The 22,319-nt window shown below is 43.0% G+C and overlaps 2 protein-coding genes and 2 long non-coding RNA genes across 10 annotated transcripts in view; 2 read left to right on the top strand and 2 right to left on the bottom strand.

Annotated features, from left to right (window-relative positions):
• The window catches only part of LOC105694797 (ATP-binding cassette sub-family G member 4), a 33,066-nt gene extending 23,911 nt beyond the window's left edge, over window positions 1-9,155 (top strand). For 2 of the 3 annotated variants that reach the window (XM_012415806.2, XM_012415807.2), the window contains 9 exons: window positions 314-503; window positions 1,115-1,260; window positions 2,732-2,970; window positions 3,084-3,368; window positions 3,803-3,963; window positions 4,600-4,768; window positions 4,927-5,027; window positions 5,421-5,762; window positions 5,937-6,095. In XM_012415806.2, coding sequence (XP_012271229.1) covers window positions 314-503; window positions 1,115-1,260; window positions 2,732-2,970; window positions 3,084-3,368; window positions 3,803-3,963; window positions 4,600-4,768; window positions 4,927-5,027; window positions 5,421-5,762; window positions 5,937-6,095 — 1,792 coding nt within the window. Of the gene's footprint in view, window positions 1-313; window positions 504-1,114; window positions 1,261-2,731; window positions 2,971-3,083; window positions 3,369-3,802; window positions 3,964-4,599; window positions 4,769-4,926; window positions 5,028-5,420; window positions 5,763-5,936 lie in introns of all 3 variants that reach the window. The other variant, XM_012415805.1, reaches the window with a different exon arrangement.
• Window positions 9,156-11,593: 2,438 nt separating this feature from the next.
• On the top strand, window positions 11,594-21,673 carry LOC105694814 (ATP-binding cassette sub-family G member 1-like). Of its 5 annotated transcripts, none has more exons than XM_012415837.2 (13): window positions 11,594-11,842; window positions 12,248-12,491; window positions 13,414-13,652; window positions 16,895-17,012; window positions 18,343-18,532; window positions 19,103-19,248; window positions 19,337-19,575; window positions 19,712-19,911; window positions 20,032-20,200; window positions 20,266-20,366; window positions 20,434-20,589; window positions 20,661-20,901; window positions 20,992-21,673. In XM_012415837.2, exons 3-13 carry the CDS (start codon window positions 13,493-13,495, stop codon window positions 21,159-21,161), a joined length of 1,890 nt encoding a protein of 629 aa, XP_012271260.1. In that variant the 5' UTR covers window positions 11,594-11,842; window positions 12,248-12,491; window positions 13,414-13,492; the 3' UTR covers window positions 21,162-21,673. The 5 variants fall into 5 exon arrangements, with proteins under 5 accessions (XP_012271260.1, XP_012271261.1, XP_012271259.1 ...); XM_012415838.1 differs by having other exon boundaries at window positions 12,248-12,417; XM_012415836.2 differs by having other exon boundaries at window positions 11,594-11,724; window positions 12,248-12,417.
• Window positions 18,539-19,398, bottom strand: LOC105694819. Its single transcript, XR_001103554.1, has 4 exons — window positions 19,329-19,398; window positions 19,123-19,272; window positions 18,762-19,044; window positions 18,539-18,649 (listed from the first exon to the last, which is right to left on the bottom strand). It is a non-coding gene; the product is annotated as an uncharacterized LOC105694819 (long non-coding RNA).
• LOC105694820 lies at window positions 20,482-22,199 on the bottom strand. Its single transcript, XR_001103555.1, has 3 exons — window positions 22,122-22,199; window positions 21,712-21,938; window positions 20,482-20,576 (listed from the first exon to the last, which is right to left on the bottom strand). It is a non-coding gene; the product is annotated as an uncharacterized LOC105694820 (long non-coding RNA).
• Window positions 22,200-22,319: the final 120 nt, after the last annotated feature.

Genomic DNA, 22,319 nt, shown 5'->3' on the forward strand with positions numbered 1-22,319 from the left:
TTTTTTTTTCTTTTGGAATCCAGAATTTATGACAATGATGGATTTGATGTCAAGGGAGGACCTTTTGAGCGAGAAATGCATGGTGCATGTCTTTAATAATAATAAAGGGTCGTTATCCTAGTAATTACCCTTGGTGCACCGACGTTCGGAAATCCTTACCTTGCACTTTTTGCAATGTCAAATATTTTCGCGGTCAACGCTGCGTTTAGCCAGCGACTCTTTTACGCTTCCTAGTGTTGGACGATTTCGTATTTTTTTTTTTTTTTTTTAATGATTGTTGAATGATCCGGTTCTTTTTTTCGGGGATTTTCAGGACGACGGGAGTCGAGGGCAGCATCACCATGAACGGCCACGAGAGGAATCTCAGTGCCTTCAGGAAGTTGTCTTGTTACATCATGCAGGACAATCAGCTGCACGGCAATCTCACTGTTGAGGAGGCCATGAAGGTCGCCTCGAGCCTCAAGTTGAGCAGCAACATCAGCAAGGCTGAAAAGGAGGAACTGGTGAGACTTAGCGAATCGACCGTAAAATGAAAAAGAGAAAGAAAGTGTATATACTCCGTACCCCCTAAACTAAAACCCCTGGACGTCGCGATGCCTCTCGACAATTTCTACGTCAACAATAAACTTCTCTGTCCACGTAAAAGTTCCTCCAGCCGATGTTGAAGAGGAGGGGTCGGGTTGGGTCGATGGCGTAACTATGACCGGCGTAATGAAAGCACTTCGGATATTCCAATTTCCCTCAGTTACGATATTTTCTCCACTATTCCCGGGCAGAAGGAATCCCGAAAACGAGGTTTTACAAGAGATAGACCTTCCGGATGGCAATTAGTTAATAAATATTCCGATTTTCTCGCCACCCTCCGCCTTGTTATAAAGAATAAATAAATTCCTGTTACGTGAATTCGATGATTCGTCTGGAGGTGGACTCGATGTTCAGACATGTTAATTCTACAGGCCGGTTAATTAGCTATTTTGACGCCGCTTTGTATATCTAGATCGCAATTTTTTAAGCGTCTTTATTGGCGCAGTTTGATGGTTCTATGATTATAGGAGATTGTTGGGAAATGGTAGACAGTGATAAGAGTGATAGATGAAATATTATGTGCCAACAGATTCAGGAGATCCTGGAGACGCTCGGCTTGGCAGACCACAGGAAGACCATGACGGCGAATCTGAGCGGCGGCCAGAAGAAGAGGCTTTCGATCGCCCTGGAGCTCGTTAACAATCCGCCGATAATGTTCTTCGACGAGCCCACGAGGTGAGCTTGAGAACGACACTTCCGGCGGTTCGATGACCACAATAGAGCGACTTAGGGCTTGACCCGGTTCGAGGCCATTGGTCGCGTCGCGACTGTGACGTCAATGGTCCCTCTGGTACCGCCGGCGACGCCATCTTGGATCCTGACTCGAATGCAAATCGACGCGGCCTCGGTCGGCACAATTTTTCGGATATTTCTCCCCCGTACCCCCTATCTTACGATTCGCATGAGAGAAAAAGAAAAAGAAAAGAAATACGATAGCGTGTACAATTGTCTAAATATATTTCTCTAGAATACCTTGTATATAAATTCTCGACGAGCGACGCCATGTTACCCTAACTTCATATTTTCGAGATTTAAACGCGTAAATATTGCAAATCTTACTTAGAGGAGGGGGATTCGACGGAGAATCGTAAGATGCAAGGAGGGTTCATTTAAGAGAAAGGTTGCGAAAGGAAAAATTAAAGATGGACGCTTACCTTTTTCTTTTTCCTTCGTGGATCGTAAGAGAGGCGGGCCGAGAGGAAGCGGCGACGATTCGCTTCTCTCCTTTTCGTCAAGTGCACTTTCTAGCGAGTAAAAGTGTCAACGGCGGGTGTGCGAGAGACCATCCAGAGTAATTTGAGGTAGAGAGCGAGAGAAAGTGCCCTCTTCTCTTTCGACAGATCTTCCTGTCTCTTCTGGGTTATGGTGGACGCGTGGGTGGACTCTTCGGCGCCGGATTGGTCTCCTCTTCCTGGGGACCGGAAATGGACGATTCAAACAATAAAGTGGCCCTGAAATAGACAATCTCACCTCGAGATTACCCTCGGGGGTGGAGGATGTCCTTGAAGAGGCGAACGAGAGTCACCGGGATATCCTGTCGCGGTGGTTTCGACTCCCAAAACGAAGTCCTCGGGAACTGGTCGGGAATATTCTCTCCTGAGATATATAGGGACCTAGCCGCAGCTGTTTGTCACCCCCAAACTGGTTCCTGAAGGTCCTGTGGTTTTCCGCATGATCCTTTTTCTTTCTTCGGCTTGTGCGCACCTAAAAACCCGTCGACGACTTGCTCGGGTCGAGCCGAAGGTCTGCGGCCATTGCTCGATGAGATTTCCGTTTTCTTTTTTTTTTTTCTTCTCTCCTCCTGCGAGGAATAAAATCCCCGATCGCGACCGGCGACGCCATTTTGTATCCGCGTTTCTTCCTCTTAATTAATTTTTTCTCATCCATCCTCGATGGTAATTTTTAAACCCTGATGATAGAAATAGTTGTATTTCATTTTACCGAATCTTGGGAGTGGATATTTCCATCTCGTTGCCGAAGACCCTGGCTCGGTCGTCGCTGATAATTTTTTTTCCCCCCTTCATCTCCCGCGAGTTACTTTTGATATATCAATTATGGAATATGACGAAGAGATGTCATTCTGGGTATTTTAATCATTCTTGGGAATGGCCGTGAAGTGACGTGTTTCCTTTTTTTAATTTTTCAGCGGCTTGGACTCCTCCTCCTGTTTCCAGTGCATCTCGCTGCTGAAGACCCTGGCCCGGGGTGGGCGGACCATCATCTGCACTATCCATCAACCTAGTGCACGTCTCTTCGAGATGTTCGATGCCCTTTACACCCTGGCAGAGGGTCAATGCGTTTACCAGGGGTGCACAGCCCAGCTGGTGACTTTCCTCAGGTCCCTCGGGCTGAACTGTCCCAGCTACCACAATCCGGCATCCTTCGGTAAATCCCTGATAATTATCCGTAAAAAAATTAAAATATCAGGTGTTATGTAATACTCGAAGAGCGTATTTAAATAGTGGGGGCGGAAGTCATACGTGTAATTTGTTTTGCAGTCATCGAGGTGGCTTGCGGCGAGTACGGGGACAACATCAGGAACCTGGTGAACGCGATCGACAACGGGAAACGCGACATCAGGACGGGCTACAATTTTCTGGAGCTTAAGAACGAGAGCTTGAACAATGGCGGCAACGTGAAGGACGTGGAGGATGTCAAGAGCGCAAATGGAAAGGACAAGAACGACGCGAGCAATATCGAGGAGAAGTTCCTGGACGACAAGGGGAGCAAGACAAACGGAGGGATCTTACCGAGATACGCTATGAACGACATCTCCAAGGAAAGTACGTAGTCGTCGTTGGTGGTGCACCTGAAGAGGCACATCCGGCTCCACTGGGCTTTTAACGATCTTAATTAGACGAGGGATTAATTGATGACTATGTCCCGATATTTCAATAGACCAGGGATTAATTAATAATCCTATTATTTCAATACGTAGGCGAGGGGTCGACTGATAATTCACGTTCCCTAAAATTCCTAGTTTATGTTACACGCGGATACATTTATTTAACGTCGATGTTACTTAGTCTTGTTAATTACCTTACCTTTATATACCGTCGATGTTACTTAGTCTTGTTAATTACCTAACTTGTCGCGTTTCTGCCGGGTCACTTTAGCCCCTCCTTTTTATATGTCCGGTGCAACTGGTTTGGCTGCTTTAAACACACTAGGAACCCGATTGTACCAACCCAGGGCCTAACCGTGCTTCTTTTTGCAGATGAGGTGGCGATAAACGTGGAGCTCGAGAAAAAGGAATACGTTAACACGGCGTTGCTCGACGAGACCTTGACAGTGACACCAGACAGATATCCGACCTCGGAATTCACGCAGTTCTGGGTCGTCCTGAAGAGGACCCTACTTTTCAGTAGGAGAGATTGGGTGAGTTCCTCGGGGAAGACCTACTCGTGGTGGAACCCGAGTCGGCAGAAACCGTAGGAAATTAGAATGACGAGCCATCGGACGACACAAGGGAAATCCAGTCCTAAATACTCTGCCCTACAATTTTTGTCGCCCTAAAAAAAAAAACGCGCAAAGCCTAACTCTCCCATATGTGACGGTACATTTGGACGTAGTCATGTAAATAGACTTTTTAAACCATGTCTAGTCGTCGTGACAAGTCATTCGGGATTTTTATTTATTATTTAATACTCTGGCATGTTTATGTGTAGGATATATTGCTCGTTTGTGGGGCGAGTATTGACCAGGGCTCTATTCTCGGGATGACTTATCATTCGTGGTTAGCAGTTATTTATCGGCAATGTAATGAACTGTCCGATGACGACAGGTTCTTCGCCGGCGAACGACTCACCTGGTGACTTAGTCACTGGCGAACAATGGTCGCTCGGTTTTACATTCTTTTAAGAATAGCCGCTCGCGCTCGTTGGCGCTTCCCTCGTTACATATATTAAGGTTTTTCTCCCTTAAACAATACCACGGGCGCAATAACGCTGCCCGTTGGGTAACGGAAGTGTTTCATTAACCATGCCGTGATTTCATGACCCCCTTGTCTTTCAGACCCTGATGTACCTTCGATTGTTCGCGCACATATTGGTCGGATTTCTGATCGGCGCTCTCTATTACGACATCGGGAACGACGGTGCCAAAGTCCTCAGCAACCTCGGTTTCCTCTTCTTCAACATGCTCTTCCTCATGTACACCTCGATGACCATCACAATCCTGTCGTGTGAGTGAAAGAGACGGCCTGAAAGTATATACATATACGTAAAGTATACATATAAAATACGTTGGGCACGGTAAATCCGAAGTACAGCGCGGGTAGAGAATAGATTAAATGGTTGTTACTCTTCGACGCGGCGTTACAATTGTTTATTTAATTTCCAGTCCCCCTGGAGATGCCAGTGCTCCTCAAGGAGAACTTCAACAGGTGGTACTCCCTTAAGTCGTACTACATGGCCATCACGGTGTCCGACATTCCCTTCCAGGTATTACAAAGAAATCGGAAATACGTCACTTAGTCGAGACGTTAATCCAAAGTGCGCGAATGACGTTTCCGAAGTTCGACGAGGCGATTCTATTTTTTTTTTTTTTTTTTAAACGACCGCGTCGAATTATTAACCTCGCTGGCGAAGGCCTCCCCGGAGGAATGATTCTCTTTCGCAAGGCGGGCATTAACGCTTTTTTCCTCCTCGATGAGAATCACGTTTGAGATCCTTAACATAGGCCGACATCTTCGAGGATGCCTCGTTTTACGAGGAAGTCTTCATTTTTAATGGCCCACGTGGAATCTTGAGTTTAACGCGTGACTGAGATTTGCATATCGCTGGTGATCGATCGGTGCTTAACAGTCGCGACTTCCATTTTTGTTTCTCCTCCAGGCGATATTCTGCATGATCTACGTGGTGATCGTCTACTTCCTTACGAGCCAGCCTACCGAGATGTCGAGGTTCACCATGTTCACCTCTGCCTGTTTGCTGATCTCCTTCGTCGCCCAGTCGGTGGGCCTCGTCGTGGGGGCGGCGATGAACGTCCAAAATGGAGTGTTCCTGGCCCCGGTCATGTCCGTGCCGTTCCTCCTTTTCTCCGGTTTCTTCGTCAGCTTCGACGCCATACCGGTGTACCTCAGATGGATTACCTACCTGAGCTACATCAGGTACGGCTTCGAGGGCACAGCTCTGTCGATCTACTCGTTCGCTCGCACGAAGCTGAAGTGCTTCCAGGTACGACTTGCAAGAACAATTTTTCTTATTATGGTTCCTCTTCAATGAAACACGGGCAAGGCCTGTCCTGAAGGAAACATTATGAATAATTAGTAGTAATCCTCGTGGAATCGATTTTAATATCCACAAGGGATGTAAGAACGGAGGGGACTAAGATTGTGATCTCTCCTCAAGGTCTACTGCCATTTCAAAAATCCGAAAACGACCCTGGAAGAGCTGGACATGCTCGACGCCGACTTCACCCTCGACATCCTGGCCCTCCTGCTGATCTTCGTGCTCCTGCGGATCGCAGCCTACATGTTCCTCCGGTGGAAGCTGAAGACCGCCCGATAGGACCTCCGCAGTCTCGATCTCTCCCCCAAATCGCCTTAAGGCCGGATCACTGCCGCCGCAGTTCCGCATGCGAATAAACGCGCTCCCGCGTTCTTAAACGGCCAGAAAACCCGACCGCGTGTAGGTCTACCGAAGGGTTTCGAGAGAAAGGAGGTCCGGCAACACCTGGAAAATGGAAATTTATATGTAGACGTAGAAGGACGATGAGAGCCCCTGGCTCGCGCGGGGTGGGGGGTCGGCCGGACCAATCAGAGCGCAGAGTGGAGGGGCGCGGACCAATGGGAGCGCAGCGAGGCGCTTCAGTCCAACGACTCTCATTCCAGGGCCCCTCCACTCGCTGATTTTTCTCCGGATAACTCATGCGGATGATAATAATCCGCTTTCTCCATCTCTCTGATCACCCGGAAGAGACCCAACGTCTACAAGACACGAAACTACAGAGTCCGGTTTACCCGCGAACCCGAACTGGCTCGTCGCGGGAGCGTAGTTTTTTCTATCCGATTTTTATTACATTCGACTTTATTTTTCTAAGTCTAGCTCGTAAGTCTTACTCGCCTAAGCCGTAATCTGTAAAGTAATTTATTTATCCAGTTATTGTCCGGATGTGAAACAAACAAACAAAAAAAAAGCAACTGACTAAGTGGTTAGCCATCGTTACGACGCATTCGATGTTCAGGGTATCGTGTCTCTAATCGTCTGTTTCGCTGGATTTCTCTTGTTCTTCTTGGATTTTTTTTTTTAATTCTTTTTCTTTTATTTCTTGTTCGCTAAACTCAGACTCGTAGTTGGCTCGGTGCCTTCGCTACCGGTCGGTCTGTCGATGACTGATCGATCCTTACGAGAATCTGGTACATGGAGTACTATCCAGGGATCACTTTAATTTTTCTTTTCTTTTTTCTTTTTTTTTCAGTCGGAGGAATTAATATTTTAAGCGCATTCGGACTGTGTCCAGATATGATACAAGAAAAATTATTTGGCTTCGTGGGAAAAAAATATTGCTCCGTCAATGTCTTTTTGACATTTTTAACGTCTCCGTCGACTGAAGATATGTAATCGTGACCCTGGAAAAAATTAACGCTAAATCGCTGTTATACGGAACGTTTAATAGGCTCTACGTGGCGCAAAATGTCCGAACGTTTATACAGATTTTTCTATTCGATTTTATATTATTCCAAGGTTTTTAAGTCGTTTTTTACGCAGGTCCGCACGTACTCTAGATTGAACATTGTCCGAGGTACACTCAGTTAGTAATGTCAATAGGATTAATGTATGCCAACACGTGTAAACTGTAAGCCGATTATACAAAGTCGGACATTTTGGGGCGTAACGGCCGCTTTACACGTTTTCTTACAAATGTTTAGTAGGTCTCCTGACACGCCATTGGAGTGGTAGCGACATGTTTTTTTTTGTTTTTTTTTATTATTATTATATATTGACGTTGATATTAACATTGGAATATCGTCGATGTTAACTGTACTGTATACTGTAGATCCTCGGGGAATAGTTGAGGCCTGAAAATCGCCTAAACGGTGGCCTGAGCAACGATCTTGGATCTATCGGAGCGAATTGACTAATCTGAATCGAAGGCTTCGATGTCCATCGATGGCTGTGAACACAAGATGCAATATAAGGGAAAAGGGACACCGTGCTGGATCGCGATCCATCGATCCCGAGGAAGGTCAGGGTCTAGGGATCGCGAGAGAAATCCCGATCCATCAATTCCGCAGAAATCTCGATCCGTAGATCACGGGGAAAAGAATTGCGGTCCTTCGGTCGCGTGGAAAGTCATGATCTATCGATCTAGGTATAAGATCCTGATGCATGGATCGTGGAGGAAAATCCTGGTCCATCGATCACGGGAAAAATCGTCACGAAGGAATCCCGGGAGTAGTCCTGGTTTTTCCATGTTAATGAATATTCTTATTTCTTGATCTTTGTTCTATACCGTGATCCATGGATCCCGAGGAGAACCCCGAGCGATGGATCGCGATCCTGCCTACGCACTTAACGATTCGTCCGAATCACCTTTCTTGCCAGGTTAATCGTATTTCGTGAGCCAAATATTATTAACTTTGTATAAGGATGATGAGAGAGATTTCTTGTTTTTTTTTTCTTCTTTTTTTTTTCCCCTGTTTCCTGTTTCCTTAAGGCCTCTTAACGAGGCGGACGCGGAGCACGAGAGAAGCTCCTAAAAATGCGCTCTTCTCCCCGTTAAACGAAAAAGTTGCGCCAACGCTTTCCAATATTCTCAATGTTAATTATGCCTGCGAAAAAAAACAAAAAAAAGAAAATAAGGAAAATACCGTCAATCGAAACCGCGAAATTATACCAATTGACATCACGCTGCATTTAATTCCCCCCGAGGAACTGCTCCATTTGTTATTGACAATTAATAATTCCGTCCTACCCACAGGACTGGGAAAAAATCCATAACAATTATATCCGCGTGGACAAACTTGGATTTACGTGATGTCTGGATTTATCACTTTTTAAAATTGCTTGCCGTCATAATTAATTCCTCCTGTAATCGTTTTTATGTGTGTAGTTTTTTTTTATTTTTTTTTATTTGATTACTGTTCGAGCGCTTCTCAACTTTCTCGTTTAACGCCGCGGCCTTAATGTCTTAACTGCGCCTTGACAAGTCAAAAGAGTCATCCGCTTAGGAACGTAACAGTCGCGGAATCGGAAATTTCCGAAAAGGAAGGAAAGATATGAGCCGTGATATCCGCGCGAGCCTATCACTGATTTATGCGATCGTTACAATCGGCCGATCCTCGCCGACGTTCCTTTACACGTGCCTTAACGAATTCGAGCCTAATCGTTGTCGATTTTGGCTCGAGAAGCGACGATTCTTGTTTCTTTCGTCGGGACGTCGCTCCTGAATTTTTTTCCGTGGGAATGAACGGAGAGGGAAGAAGAAAAAGAAGGAAAAGAAAAGTATATTTGAATTCCGCGCCTTTTTTGCGCTCCATTCTACGCTCGCGTGGCTGCTGAATCGGCATAACAATCGATGTGTTGTATAATAAATGTTTGTTACGAATAAAGGGTGTTTTTTCGTAATTCTGCCGTGCTCTTTCTCTCTGTTTTTTCTTTTTGGATTTACGACAATTGCTAAATCATTGAGGGTAAAAAAAAAATTAGTCCACCAGTGACGTCGGGAAACGCGAATCGACGATTATGCCGTGCGAAATTCTGGTAATTAATTCCACGATGTCAAAAGAATTTTCCGGATTTTCGCTTAACTGGTTTCTTGGATGTTAAATGTTTATTTATTATATTCCTCGGTATGTCGCGGATTTTTTTTATCGGAGGTAGTTTCGTTATAAAAATAGCGCAATCGGACGTCATCGATGCCTTGAAGAGTCATTCAAGGCTGATTAGAGCAAATCACAGGTATCTTTCTATCTGAGGGTCGGGTTTTTTTTTTGCTTATCAATTCTAATAAGTAATTGATTATCGCTACGCATGTGAACCATCATAATTAGCTATTAGTGTGGTTATTAATAATGACTTCTCCGTACTTGATAGTAATAAGGGATATCCTATTTTGTTGGGGTTTTCAGCGAAAGCTGGAAATAGCAATTGCACGTTTCCGGCTTCTTGCCTCTTTATTGACTTCCTAGAATAATAAAGAACAGTAATTTCCGCCGGAACTAATTATAGGGTAATGTTATCGATGATCATTCGAGTTGTTGTCACTGTTATTAGGTACGACGGAACGGGAGGTCTGATTAATCCGCATTGAATATGCATTAAAGACCGGGTTTTTAACTTTGTACTCTTTGCAGATCACCTCCACATTCTGCTCCTCACGATTGCAAACAAAATGTAAATACACCACGTTATTTATAGTCATCGAGGAAGGAAAGTAAGGACATTCGTCCTCCAGCTCGAAATTAGAACGCGAGGTAACCGATATTAAAAATTTTTAGAAAAAATATATGACGAGTAGAAAAAAAAAAGAGAAAATTCCCTCGAAGAGATTAAGGTGTAAAATGTGGAAATTAACTTCTACTTTTGATAGGCCACGACGGAAATCTTTTCGAATCGTTTCCTTACGCTCATTCTTTCTGAAACGTCGTCAGGGGCGCATTGTACATGATAACGACTAATTTCAATCTTCAAAGAAACGGAATAAATAGACCTTTGCGCAACCTGCGACCCCGGGAGGAATAAGGATTGCACACTTAACATGTTTCAAATTACGAGCCGTAAGACGTGCCATTACGAGAGGCAATTAATATCGCGCAACTCCAAAGGAGCCGTGTGATATTGCTTTTTCATTTTCTTTTTCCTTCGGAAGCAAGGATCTTTTATTGATGCCAGAGATCGCGTTAGATTTGACGTTTGCGTTTTCGCTAATGCGTTATTAAATGTAAATCTTCCTCGAAGGTCACAGGGGCTTCTTGCAAAGTTTCGATTAAAAACGTGCCAGTAGATTAATTCAGTGGAAAATCCGTGCGTGTTGCCAGACGATGTATAGAGACTCTGATTACGAATGGAATGCAATTACTCATATTTCTGGAGTCGCGCAACTAAGTAGTTTTCTTCTTTTCTTTTTTTATCTATTGTATCAGTCCTACTTAATTCACTCGCGGAATCATTCCATTGTACAAGGACGAGTTTAAATAGCATGATGGATATTTTACATACGCCGGTGATTATGATAATGGCTCGGGTGATTTTCTTCACTTAACGAATCTTATTTCGCATTATTCGAATTTAAATTCATATAGCGCATTTGTGGGATGAATTTATGTTCCTTCGGATGTTTTCCATTTCGACCAGTTTTATCATCACAGGCGGAAATAAAACGTGTTGGATTTCATTCCAGTCCACCAGCTGACACCGAAATCTCATCTCGCGTGTCCTTATCAGCAGCGTGGATTTTTATCTCTACCGCGTCTCGTCGGGTCAATGCATCCCATGTTGTCGCGAGGGACGAATTATCTCATTTCCTCTCTCAATGTCCCCATTTTAAAGACACAACACCAATTTCAGGAGAATTTTTATGCTTCCAACCGTCTCACCGATAAGACGTTCCGACATATGGGCGAAATTCCTCACGACGTGCGGGCAATAGTAGACCAAATGTTAAACGGTCACTTTTCCACATTTACCAATCGCCCTGAAATCTACAAGACATTAAGCCACATTATGGTTTTTACAGAATATAGGTGTTAATGTCAACCCTTTGTGGTAGTATATTTATTTATTAAAGGATCGTTACTTCGATGAGATCGAGGATAGAGGTTACGTTTCAGATGAATTTTTTCACCCGCGCGCCTGTTGGGGCCTGGTTTGGATGTCGACCAATCAGCGCGCGAGGCTCAGCGGAACCGACCAATCAGCGTCGCGCTCGCCGTCGGGCGGACCAATCAGCGCGCGCCGGAGCTGCGCGCACAGGGTTGCGCGTCTCGTTACGTCACACGGGGGCTGCTCGAATTATCAGGGCTCCCCGTTCCGAGTGGCGGTCGCGGTCGCGCAGTACGTCTCGATCCTCCGCGCCGTGCGCACCGCTGCGGTTCCGTCGCGGCCGATCGATCATCACACGAGGTCGCGACACGTCGCCCGTAGATAAACATTCCACACCACGTTGCAATCGGCGTACATTGTAAAAAAATATCTGGTAATAGTTAAAACTATATACTAAGGGGTAGAGGTGTTTTAAAGATTAAAAATATACGGGACGATAGATGTCAACCGAGGGAAAGATTTCGAAAAACAGTGGATGCGTGGAATAAAGGGTAAGGACAAGTTAGGTTAGCTTCTGAATAGTTAAGGGTAGGTTAAGCTCGTCGACCTAAAAAATATTGGTGGAAAAACTAGGATGCGATAAATGTTAAGTGAAGGGAGAATTTTCGATATTAACGGGCACATGGAAGTGGAAAAATCCTATTAGGGTAGGTCGGGCATAGAATGTTGGGGTAGGTCGAGACGCGGAACCCCACCGATCCTGGTGTTCGTTTAAAAGATCCACTCTGATGTTACGAAAATTCTTCCCTGAATTTTAAATCCAGGTTCAGGTGGAAATAGTCCCCAGGTCTGACCAGGAGAGCGGCAATTCTACTTGCGGCCGTCCTTTCCACCTGAATTTGGAAATTACTCTGGAAATTCGGTTCTCCTTACTAATGCTTTTCGATGTTTCCTAGGGCTTCCGTTTCCCGAGATACTCCCCGGGGATGCGTTAAGAAAATAAAGAAAAAGAAAAATACATCCAGGCGGAATAGAAAGCATCGGAAACAAATAGAAGCTCTTCCCTCGAGTCGGCGTTTTTGCTGCTGGTCGAACCGAAGAGTTAAAATTTCTTCTCCGAAGCGACGTAAGGCTCAATTACGCGTTGCAGTCGCTCGTCGGGCTTGAATCTTTATTTAGAACAGCTGCAGAGAAGCCATGGTACATGCAAGACCGGAAACGGGGTGCAAGTGCAGCGAATGCGTAAACGTTTCATACTCCTTGACAAAGAGGCTCTTACTTTGGACATTTCTATTAATATTAAAGCTCCACTCCTTCGACCTCCTCGTCGACGTCTCGTATCGACTCGAAATTCAATTCGTAGGGAACTGAAATTAAAGTGTCGAAATCGACCAAGAAAATTCGCGGCCGGCTCGACTTGACAATGCATTGTCATTCTTGCACCGCGCACAAGTCACGGCCCTCGGTCGAGAGGAAAGGAGGAAAAACATTGGAAAAATTGGCATCGACGGTTATTTACTCGAGTGCAGTACGTGTAACTGTTTTGTCTCCGGCAGATGCGTCTCGACGATGCCCTCGTGACGAGAATAAAATGACTCCGCTGCACTTGCAGACTCCCTGTTAAAAGAAAGGACTTATTTACATACGGGGGAATTTATTTTAGAAACATCATTTACGAGGCTCAATTCCCTCTACGAAGCTTAATTTCCTGTCAAGGCTTAATTTATAGAGCTTAACACTCTCCATGAAATTAATTTATCGGGCTTAAATGTCTTTATGAGGCTTGATTTATAAAGCTTAATTTTCCTGACGGTCTCAATTTGTAGTCTAATTTTTTTTTACCAGTTTAAGTAACGAAGCTTAATTTTTGTTTTTCGTGATTCTTCATTGCACGTTTTTATTTCCATCGTGGAACTTCAAATACTCTCCATGAAATTAATTTATCACGCTTGAATGTCTTTATGAGGCTTGATTTATAAAGCTTAATTTTCCTGACGGTCTCAATTTGTAGTCTAATTTTTTTTACCAGTTTAAGTAACGAAGTTTAATTTTTTTTTTTTCGTGATTCTTCATCGCGCGATTTTATTTCCATTGTGGAACTTCAGTTTGTACCTTTTTTTAGGATCGATGATAGAGGGAGGAGAGGTCCACTGATAGCGGAGAGGATGTGAGAGATATTGGGCGGAAGCTTTTCGTCGAAGATGGACTCGAACGATGAATGGAATTCGGAAAACTCTGTCCGGAAGTGCTGCACAATTGTCAACGAGCCGACCGATGACTCCTCGTCACCCTTGACAAGCAGGGCGCCCATTGACATCGAATTCAATGACCTCACATATGCCGTGCCGACCGGCCGGAAAGGTGAGAAAGAAAATCCCCCTTAGAAAGGAAAACTTAAAAGCATGAAAAATCGAGCGTCATTCATTGGCAAAATTGCAGAGGTAAAGGGGCACCTAATGGTTACACATCAATACGGTCTCGTTTGTCTGAAATGATTCACGTCGGGTCAAAAGGTCGCGACAGAAGCGTGAAGATCTGCACAGAGAGGTCGCAAAAAAAAACCCTAATAGACTTGGCAATATGTGCATTGTTATCAATCGCATTAACAAGGCAATCCAGTCCAGACGGAACTTTGACACAGCCTAACAATTTATCGGCGAAGAAATTAATTGGGAAGTTGTTTTCAACAATTGCCGTCTCACTTCGCGTAATCGGGCCTCTCTCTTTTCGTTGATTTGTCGTTAACAAATAAATCAGAGGTGGGGATTCTTGGCTTGGCAAAGTCGGCGTTAAAACTGTTTTCACTTGTCAATTGTCGTATTCCCGGTAAAGTCGCAACCTTCACCTTTTTGCAGTAAGATCAACATTTATTCAACTCGTCTGCGTTGACTCGGCGTCGAGTTAACACTATCGGAAGCGTTTATCACTGCATGGCTTTGGAAATATTCCCTCCCTTTTTCTTTATTTTATTTTTATTTTTTTTTTTCATAAATAAAGTCCAACGATTTACTCGGACATTACACGTGTTAATGGACGGTACGCGATGTCTGGTATCGCACAGATTCTTTTTTCTTTTTCCCGTTTACGAAATTAATGGAAAAAAATGTGTTCTTGCGAGGAAACGAAGTCAGGAAAGTGGAGGTTTTACTATTTTGACAATGGGTTTAAATTGAAATTTCTCGGAGGAAATCAGTGGTCCCCTTGGAGACGCGATAACAATTGTGCCCATAACTATGAAAGTGGTCCAAGTCATATATTTTTTATTTCGAAGTTACATTGAATTAATTTAGTTTAAAATAATGTGGCGTGAAATAACTGTGATAAACTCATTTTTTTGTTAATTTTGACTTAGACCACTTTCATAATTATGGGCACAATTAAATGCGAAAATTATGAAAGTGGTCTGTCATATATTTTTTGTTTCGAAGTTACATTGAATTAATTTAGTTTAAAATAATGTGGCGTGAAATAACTGTGATAAACTCATTTTTTTGTTAATTTTGACTTAGACCACTTTCATAATTATGGGCACAATTAAATGCGAAAATTATGAAAGTGGTCTGTCATATATTTTTTGTTTCGAAGTTACATTGAATTAATTTAGTTTAAAATAATGTGGCGTGAAATAACTGTGATAAACTCATTTTTTTGTTAATTTTGACTTAGACCACTTTCATAATTATGGGCACAATTGTGACGCAGACGACCCTAGATGTCAACAGACCAAAAATTATGCCCAGGTCTAATTCAAAGTCCAAGCAGCTTCGCTTTTGGGCGTTTTCACTTATTCGGAACCTTTCTAATACGTGCGGGGAAATCGATAGCGCAACTTTCGGCATCACTTTAGTTACCTTCACTTCGCATCGTGTCAATTGTTAATCGAAGTTGAAAAACAATGCGTATGTACATACGATGGTTACATTAATCGACCCTCGCCGGAGTGAATATTATAATGCGAGTTCAAAGAATCACTGTTAGAAAAACTGCGAGGTGGAGATTGCGGGAAAAGGACAGTCGCGAGATTTTTCTTTGGCTCAAGGTGCGGCACTTTTTTTTCCTTTTTTTTTCCTTTTTTTCCTTAATAGCGTTTTCTAATTCGTCGGCGATTCCCGCGACCTCGCCCGTCTAGGTCGGATAACAAAGTGAACACATCAGCTGTTTTTTTCCGGGGCGGTCATAACGACTTGCTAATACTATTTTCTCTCTCTCCCTCCTTCGGTGACTTCTAATTCCGAAAACGATTAAATATCCCCCAACGCAAAATTTAACCGCATTCAAACTGGAACAATGAGTTAATACTGACGTCACGAGCTTCCTTGAGCTTGATCCTCTGTCACCTTTTTCTATTGTTAGGCACCTTTCGATGAGAACTGCGATTGGCGACGACTTTGAAATATGAATTCCATTATCGCATATCCACGATCGTGATAATCGTGATTATTAAGCAACGCTTCTTTACGATATTCCATTTACGTCTTTTTTTCCTTCCGTGACCCTCCTTAACTGTTTCGTGTTTATGCAACTCTTGATGATGCATCGTTTACCTCTTGCTTCCTTTCTTTCACTCTTGACGATTTTAATATCTGTGATTCTTTTTAATAACTCCGTCTTTTTCTTCTTCCTTTTTTTTTTCCTTGGTACTCCCTGTAATGAGTTTCATCCTCTGTTGGGCGGTCATTTAATATGTGCGTCATTGTGTATTTGTCGCGTTGTCGAGTGGCCTGCAAAAACCGGGAAAGCAGTGATTCATTTTCCCTGAAATGTCCGATTTGACGCTTTTCATATTTGTATCTGGTATTACGTTAATGAGGCCACCCACGTGTCTTATGACGCATTCTAATGGGAGGTGTACGCGTGATTCGAATCACTAATTCATGATTGAGCGGTCGGAAAACTTTCCTTCACCTCGACAACTCGATTGGCATTTCATGACAATGGTCGAGTGCAGAGTTCTAAGAGGAGGACATTTCAGATTGCGACGTCCTTCATTTTCTTTCTTTTTTCATCGTAGATATCGTGCGTCGTCCTTAACGAAGAAGCACGTGGTCGATCATTGTTGCAAATTCCTCCGAGAGATTTGTCATCGTATCTCAATTTTCCTTCATTTATCTAACGTGCGTTGACTTCGATGATTTGAAAATGAAATTAATATTGAGAATAATAAAAAGACCCTTTTTTTCAGGGTCAAAATTAATTCTGAGAGGTATAAGCGATAAATTTAAGAAAAGCGAGATTGATGATCTGAACATAGAATTAATATTATGGATATTAAGAAGAAATCTCTTTTTTTCAGGGTCAAAATTAATTCTGAGAGGCATAAGCGGTCAATTTAAGAAAAGCGACTTCGATGATCTGAACATAGAATTAATATTATGGATATAGGGTAAAAATTAATTCTGAGAGGCATAAGCGGTCAATTTAAGAAAAGCGAGATTGATGATCTGAACATAGAATTAATATTATGGATATTAAAAAGAAACCTCTTTTTTTAGGGTCAAAATTAATTCTGAGAGGCACAAGCGGTCAATTTAAGAAAAGCGAGTTTGATGATCTGAACATAAAATTAATATTATGGATATTAAAAAGAAACCTCTTTTTTTCAGGGTCAAAATTAATTCTGAGTGGCATAAGCGGCCAATTCAAGTCCGGAGAATTGACAGCCATATTGGGCCCATCTGGAGCTGGAAAGTCCACCTTGCTCAACGTTCTGGCTGGTTACAAGTAAGTCATTGCTCCTTACATCTTTTTATTCCCTCGCGCCAGGACAATCTAATTACTTAATTGTCTTCGATGGAGCGGTAGAAGTTTTTCTTTCCCCAACCTCGGCCGATTTTCCCTCTCCTCGGAGAAAGGGAGAGGGAACAAGAATTCCCTAATCTCGTTTGGGGCTTGAAAAAGGTCAAAATAAAAAGTGACCCCGTTAAAGTAATTTTCGCGGGATTAAGTCGCACAGAGTCGAGAAATGATGTGAGTGGCGAAAATTTAAGTACACCTCAAGGGTCACTTTTTCCATTTCTTTTATTTAAGCTCGGCCATTGTTTTGCCAGCTTTCACGCGCAACAATGGACACGCATTGGAGACAGCTGCCATTAAAAAGCGTATTTTGCGACTCCTTGCCGGACAAAGCCGGGGAAATCGTTGCCACGACAATTGGCACTGGTTGCTAAATACCGTCCTCATGACACGCGTCATAAAGAAAGACATTGCAAGAGGCAAAAGTCAGCTTCGAATAGCAGTTAAGCCGGAGGATCTAAAGGGTATCGGAAAAGAAAACAGAAATTTGCATGAAATTAGATGAAAGAGATAGACAGAAATGTCCAACGAGTAGAATGTTTCGGCATAGAATAGCAATAAATCGCGAGGATGCATGTAAAATATCTCCTTGAGGAGAATCCTTCGCTATCTGACATTCACCTTTGTTATTGAATATGAATGAGTATGAATGAAATTTGAATGCACATAGATATGACCCGAGTAATTAAATGCGACCTTTTGCTTAACTCAGTTTCCACGTGCCCGTCTAACATGTAATTTCCACGAGGAAAAGAAATCCTTATCATAAACTTAATTGGAAGTTCCCGGCAATTTATAAAATAGAGAAGTATAAAAAGGGTACGTCATGGACATTAATCCCGCAAAAAAAGAAAGGGAAGATAACGGTAATTAAACATGTACCCGTTTATCACGTTGAGTCGATCACGATTCAATTAAATTACAATATGTAAATGCAGGATATATTGTAACATTATGACTTTGAGGGCGGTTTTGCCGGGCAGAGGCAAAAAAAGTTTCTCGATAAACGCGGCGATCCCGAACGTATGATAACGTATGATAAATGTCACTGACGGCAAATAACATGGAATCAATGCCACGTAGATCGCGGTACCTTTTTTAACAGTCATCTAGACTCGTCTTAAGAATAGCGTAATAGAATAGCTGGCCGCCGAGTGCCACGTGCATGGAATTCTGAAGGAAATGCCTTGCACCGCAAAGTCGCTCTTATTTTAATAGGATTCCAGGATTCTCTAAAAATGGACGTTTCCTTTTCCAGGGTCAACGAAGCCGGAGGGCTGATCACCGTCAACGGGAAGCCGAGAAACCTTCGGGAGTTCCGACGATCGTCGTGCTACATTATGCAGGAGGACTTGACCCAACCGAGTCTGACTGTTCACGAGGCCATGACCTTCGCCACTGATCTAAAATTGGGTCCGAAGTTTTCAAAGGCCTCGAAGCTCGCCACGGTAGTACACTTTGTCTAATACACCCCGCACAGCAATTATAAAATGTATCCAAGCCACTCTGCCAGGTGAAGACGTCGAAAAGTAGCGTCTTCAAGATGAGGTTGAACTGCTTCGTACCTGAAAATATCGAAAGCACAATTACGCCGAGGAATTATTCAGCCATTGTTAGGAAGAAATCCCACGAGAAACTCGTGAGCGGAACGCGCATCCCACGAACGGAGTGGGATACCTTCGTGGAACATAAACCGCACTTGATTTGCACATTAACAGTAACTACCACCCGGGGCGAGTGCGTACAACCTCATGGGGAATGCACTTCAGCGTAGACAATGGGCTCCAGAACTGCAGATCTTGGACGCAGCCTCCGTGGAGAATCGCAGATTTTTCACAGTCTGCCATTTCTTTGTAGAGCCAGGGTCGATTTATTAGACACTCCGACAGGTGTAGGAAATTATGCGTAGATTCCTTGGCGAAGTCATCATCGGTGGTTAAATCATACAAGGACTTCGATGCTGCAACCGACAAGTTTATTAAATTGAATAATAAATGCATTTACGGTTTCTTTTTCAGATAGAGGAGATCTTGAATACCTTAAGACTGAGTCGAGTGAGGGATACCATTACGGAGAGGCTATCGGGTGGGGAACGAAAGAGGCTTTCGATAGCCCTCGAACTGGTGAATAACCCTCCGGTGATATTTCTGGATGAACCCACTACGTAAGGAAGTTCCTCTTGATGTGGCTGTGTAGAAAGTCAGTGGTAAGGAATAAGAAAGGAGAATTAGTAAAATTAATTACACTTTCAGGGGCCTGGATGAACTGTCCTCGGTGCAATGCGTGGATCTGCTTCGAAGAGTGGCCAGAGGAGGCAGAACGGTGGTTTGCTCGATTCACACACCTAGTGCGAAGATTTTCAGCAAATTTCAGCACGTATTTGTCGTGGCTGCCGGCCAGTGTGTCTATAGAGGCCCCGTTGACAATGTCGTGCCATTCTTACAGCACATTGGCATCGATTGTCCGACTCATTACAATCCCGCTGATTTCAGTGAGTTCACAGAATGAGAGTACGCATGCCCGTAATTATTAAAGTAATGTAATTTCTCTTTTAAATTCTGAATTATTACGAGCAGATATATAAAACTTATAGGTATATATATTTTAAATATTTTTTATTCCCTCAGTCATCGAAGTGTCTTCCGGTGAATACGGCGTGGAGCTGGTGGACAGAATGGTCAGCTATGTTGATACCAGATTGTCAATAGTGCCAATCGAGAAATCGAAGTATCAAGAGATCGAACCCGAGCAGATTTCTGAGGTCCCATGGTGCACGCAGTTCCAAACCTTGCTTCGGAGGATGATGTTGCAATTATACAGAAATAGGGTAATCCTTGTTAATACTTGAAGACTACGTTACTTCAGGAAACTGTTATCGATGTACACTGCATAGGGTGCCCATGGCATAAGACTCGTTAATTATTGTATTATTTCTGAATTCTTGCAGAACTACATGTACTTGAAAATGTCCTTACATGTATTCCTGGGATTCATAATCGGAGGACTGTTCCTCAACATCGGTAATGATGGCTCGAAGACGCTCTTCAACTTCGGCTTCTGCTTCACGTGTCTGATAATCTTCCTCTACGTGCCAATGTTGCCTGTCTTATTACATTGTAAGATCACGGTCGCTTGTTTTGACTTATTCTGACATTTTTTCCATTTATTCTTCTTGTTGCAGTTCCTTCTGAGGTCCAACATGTGAAGAGGGAGCACTTTAACAGGTGGTACGACTTGAGTCCATACTTTTGTGCCATGACCTTATCCAATATTCCCGGCCAGGTTGGTCTCGTGTGTTCATCTAAGATTTTCTTAACAAAACTCGTTAAGTTTAATATTCTTTTCACAGGTAATTCTGGCGACAATCTACTTAACGATGGTTTACGTGATAACTGGCCAGCCAATGGAACTCTTTAGATTCTCCATGTTCTTTAGCACATGTATCATCTGTGCCTTGATTGCGGAAAGCATGGGGTCGGCCATCGCTAGTACCTTAAACATTGTGGTGCGTTATTTTTAGTTGCCGACATAGCAAATTGTTAGAAGAAAATTTGACATAATCATACACCATTTTAGAACGGGATATTTGTGGGACCAGCTTTCTCGGTACCACTAATGCTGTTTGCAATTCAGGGGATGGGCAATCCGGAACCTTTGCCAATGTATAGAATCCTGATCATGTACATAAGTTACATTCGGTACGGCTTGGAAGGTCTTATTGGAGCCACTTATGGCTACAATCGAGAGAAACTGCCGTGCCCACCTACCGAGATATATTGTCAATATCGAGTGCCACGAGAACTGTTACGAGTTATGGGTAAGTCCCCTTTACTTGATAAAATCTATTAAGGTGCTACTTATTATTATTAGTAATTAAATTAAGTCAGAAAATCTCGTTGACTTTCAGGAATGGAGAACATCGTCTTCTGGATAGACTTCAGTGCTCTCCTGGTCATCTTAATTCTGTTCAAGGCCTTGACTTATTACTTGCTGAGACAACGATTACAGCCCAACAAGACCTTCCAAGCTCTGCATCTCATTGGACGACTCGTAAAAAGTCACTTTAGCATCCAATGACAGTTGCGCCTATGACCAATTATTAAATAGACAAACTGCCACCTTGCGTAGGGTAATCTTTTTAAGTGTATATATACATATAGGACATTATACAATATTTTTGTAAAATATGAATGGTCTAAAGTTTTAAGAAAGCGTTACGTCAAGATCTATACGGATGTACACTAAATAATGTCGAACGTGAATTAATAATCGTCGAATAACGATTCACAGACATTGAGATCTGAAAACACTCAAAAGGGGAATATGTACTTTATTTTGAGAATATCTTTTAAGAAAGACCACAATACTCCGTCCAGAGATGTACAATCGCAGGAAAAATAGAAAAGCTTATAAGGTTTAACGAAACAGTGGCTGGAGGATGTTATTCCAATTTGAAGAGAAAATTCTCTTTGTTATAATCAATGATAAGGGTATATGTATGTATAACCTATTAAAGAATCTCGTGACACATCACGTGGACCACCCAGAATATTTTAACTGAGCAAAAAAATAAATTTTAATTATTTTAATCGCGTCCTTCATTCTCATTGTTTAAGGGGTTACACACCAGAGATCATCTCTGATATTATCAGAAATGAACCGCTGTTGAGGGTAAGTGCGTTAGCTGACTGCATTCTCCACCGAGGGCAGCACAAGAGGGTTTCGCCATCTCTCGGAGCGCCTCGTGAACTAGTCGCCAACTGGAACGCCCCACGTGACCAAGCCTCTCCATTTAAAGGAATCGCCAAATTTAAATGCACAGTCCAACAAAACAAACCGTAGAACCCGTGAAACCTATCGAGCCAAATAAAATAACGTCATTATCAAGACCTCTCGTAATTTCCTGGTCCTATCTAATCGCACTTCATTATTTCCTCGCCGGCTCAGGTTTCTTGCCCGCACTGTTCCGTTGCATAACCTCGTGAAATAATAAAACCGATTACCTTATCGTGACTTCGTCACGTGTAGCTCACATACCTTGGACTTTCCCTGTTTTATTGGACAAAGAACAACGCTCGATACATACGATGCCGATCTACTTTTTACTATTTTTGTTATTTTACTATTTCAGTATTATTTATTTTTAACGCAAGTGATCGACGCGTCACGAACTGGTCGCGGAATGAAGTAGTGCCGTAAGGTCGACATTCGCCGGGCTGGGCATGGGAAAGTGGT

This window comes from Orussus abietinus, unplaced genomic scaffold (genome assembly GCF_000612105.2).
Source record: "Orussus abietinus isolate OABI.00-Male unplaced genomic scaffold, Oabi_2.0 scaffold27, whole genome shotgun sequence".
Taxonomy (NCBI): Eukaryota; Metazoa; Arthropoda; class Insecta; order Hymenoptera; family Orussidae; genus Orussus; species Orussus abietinus.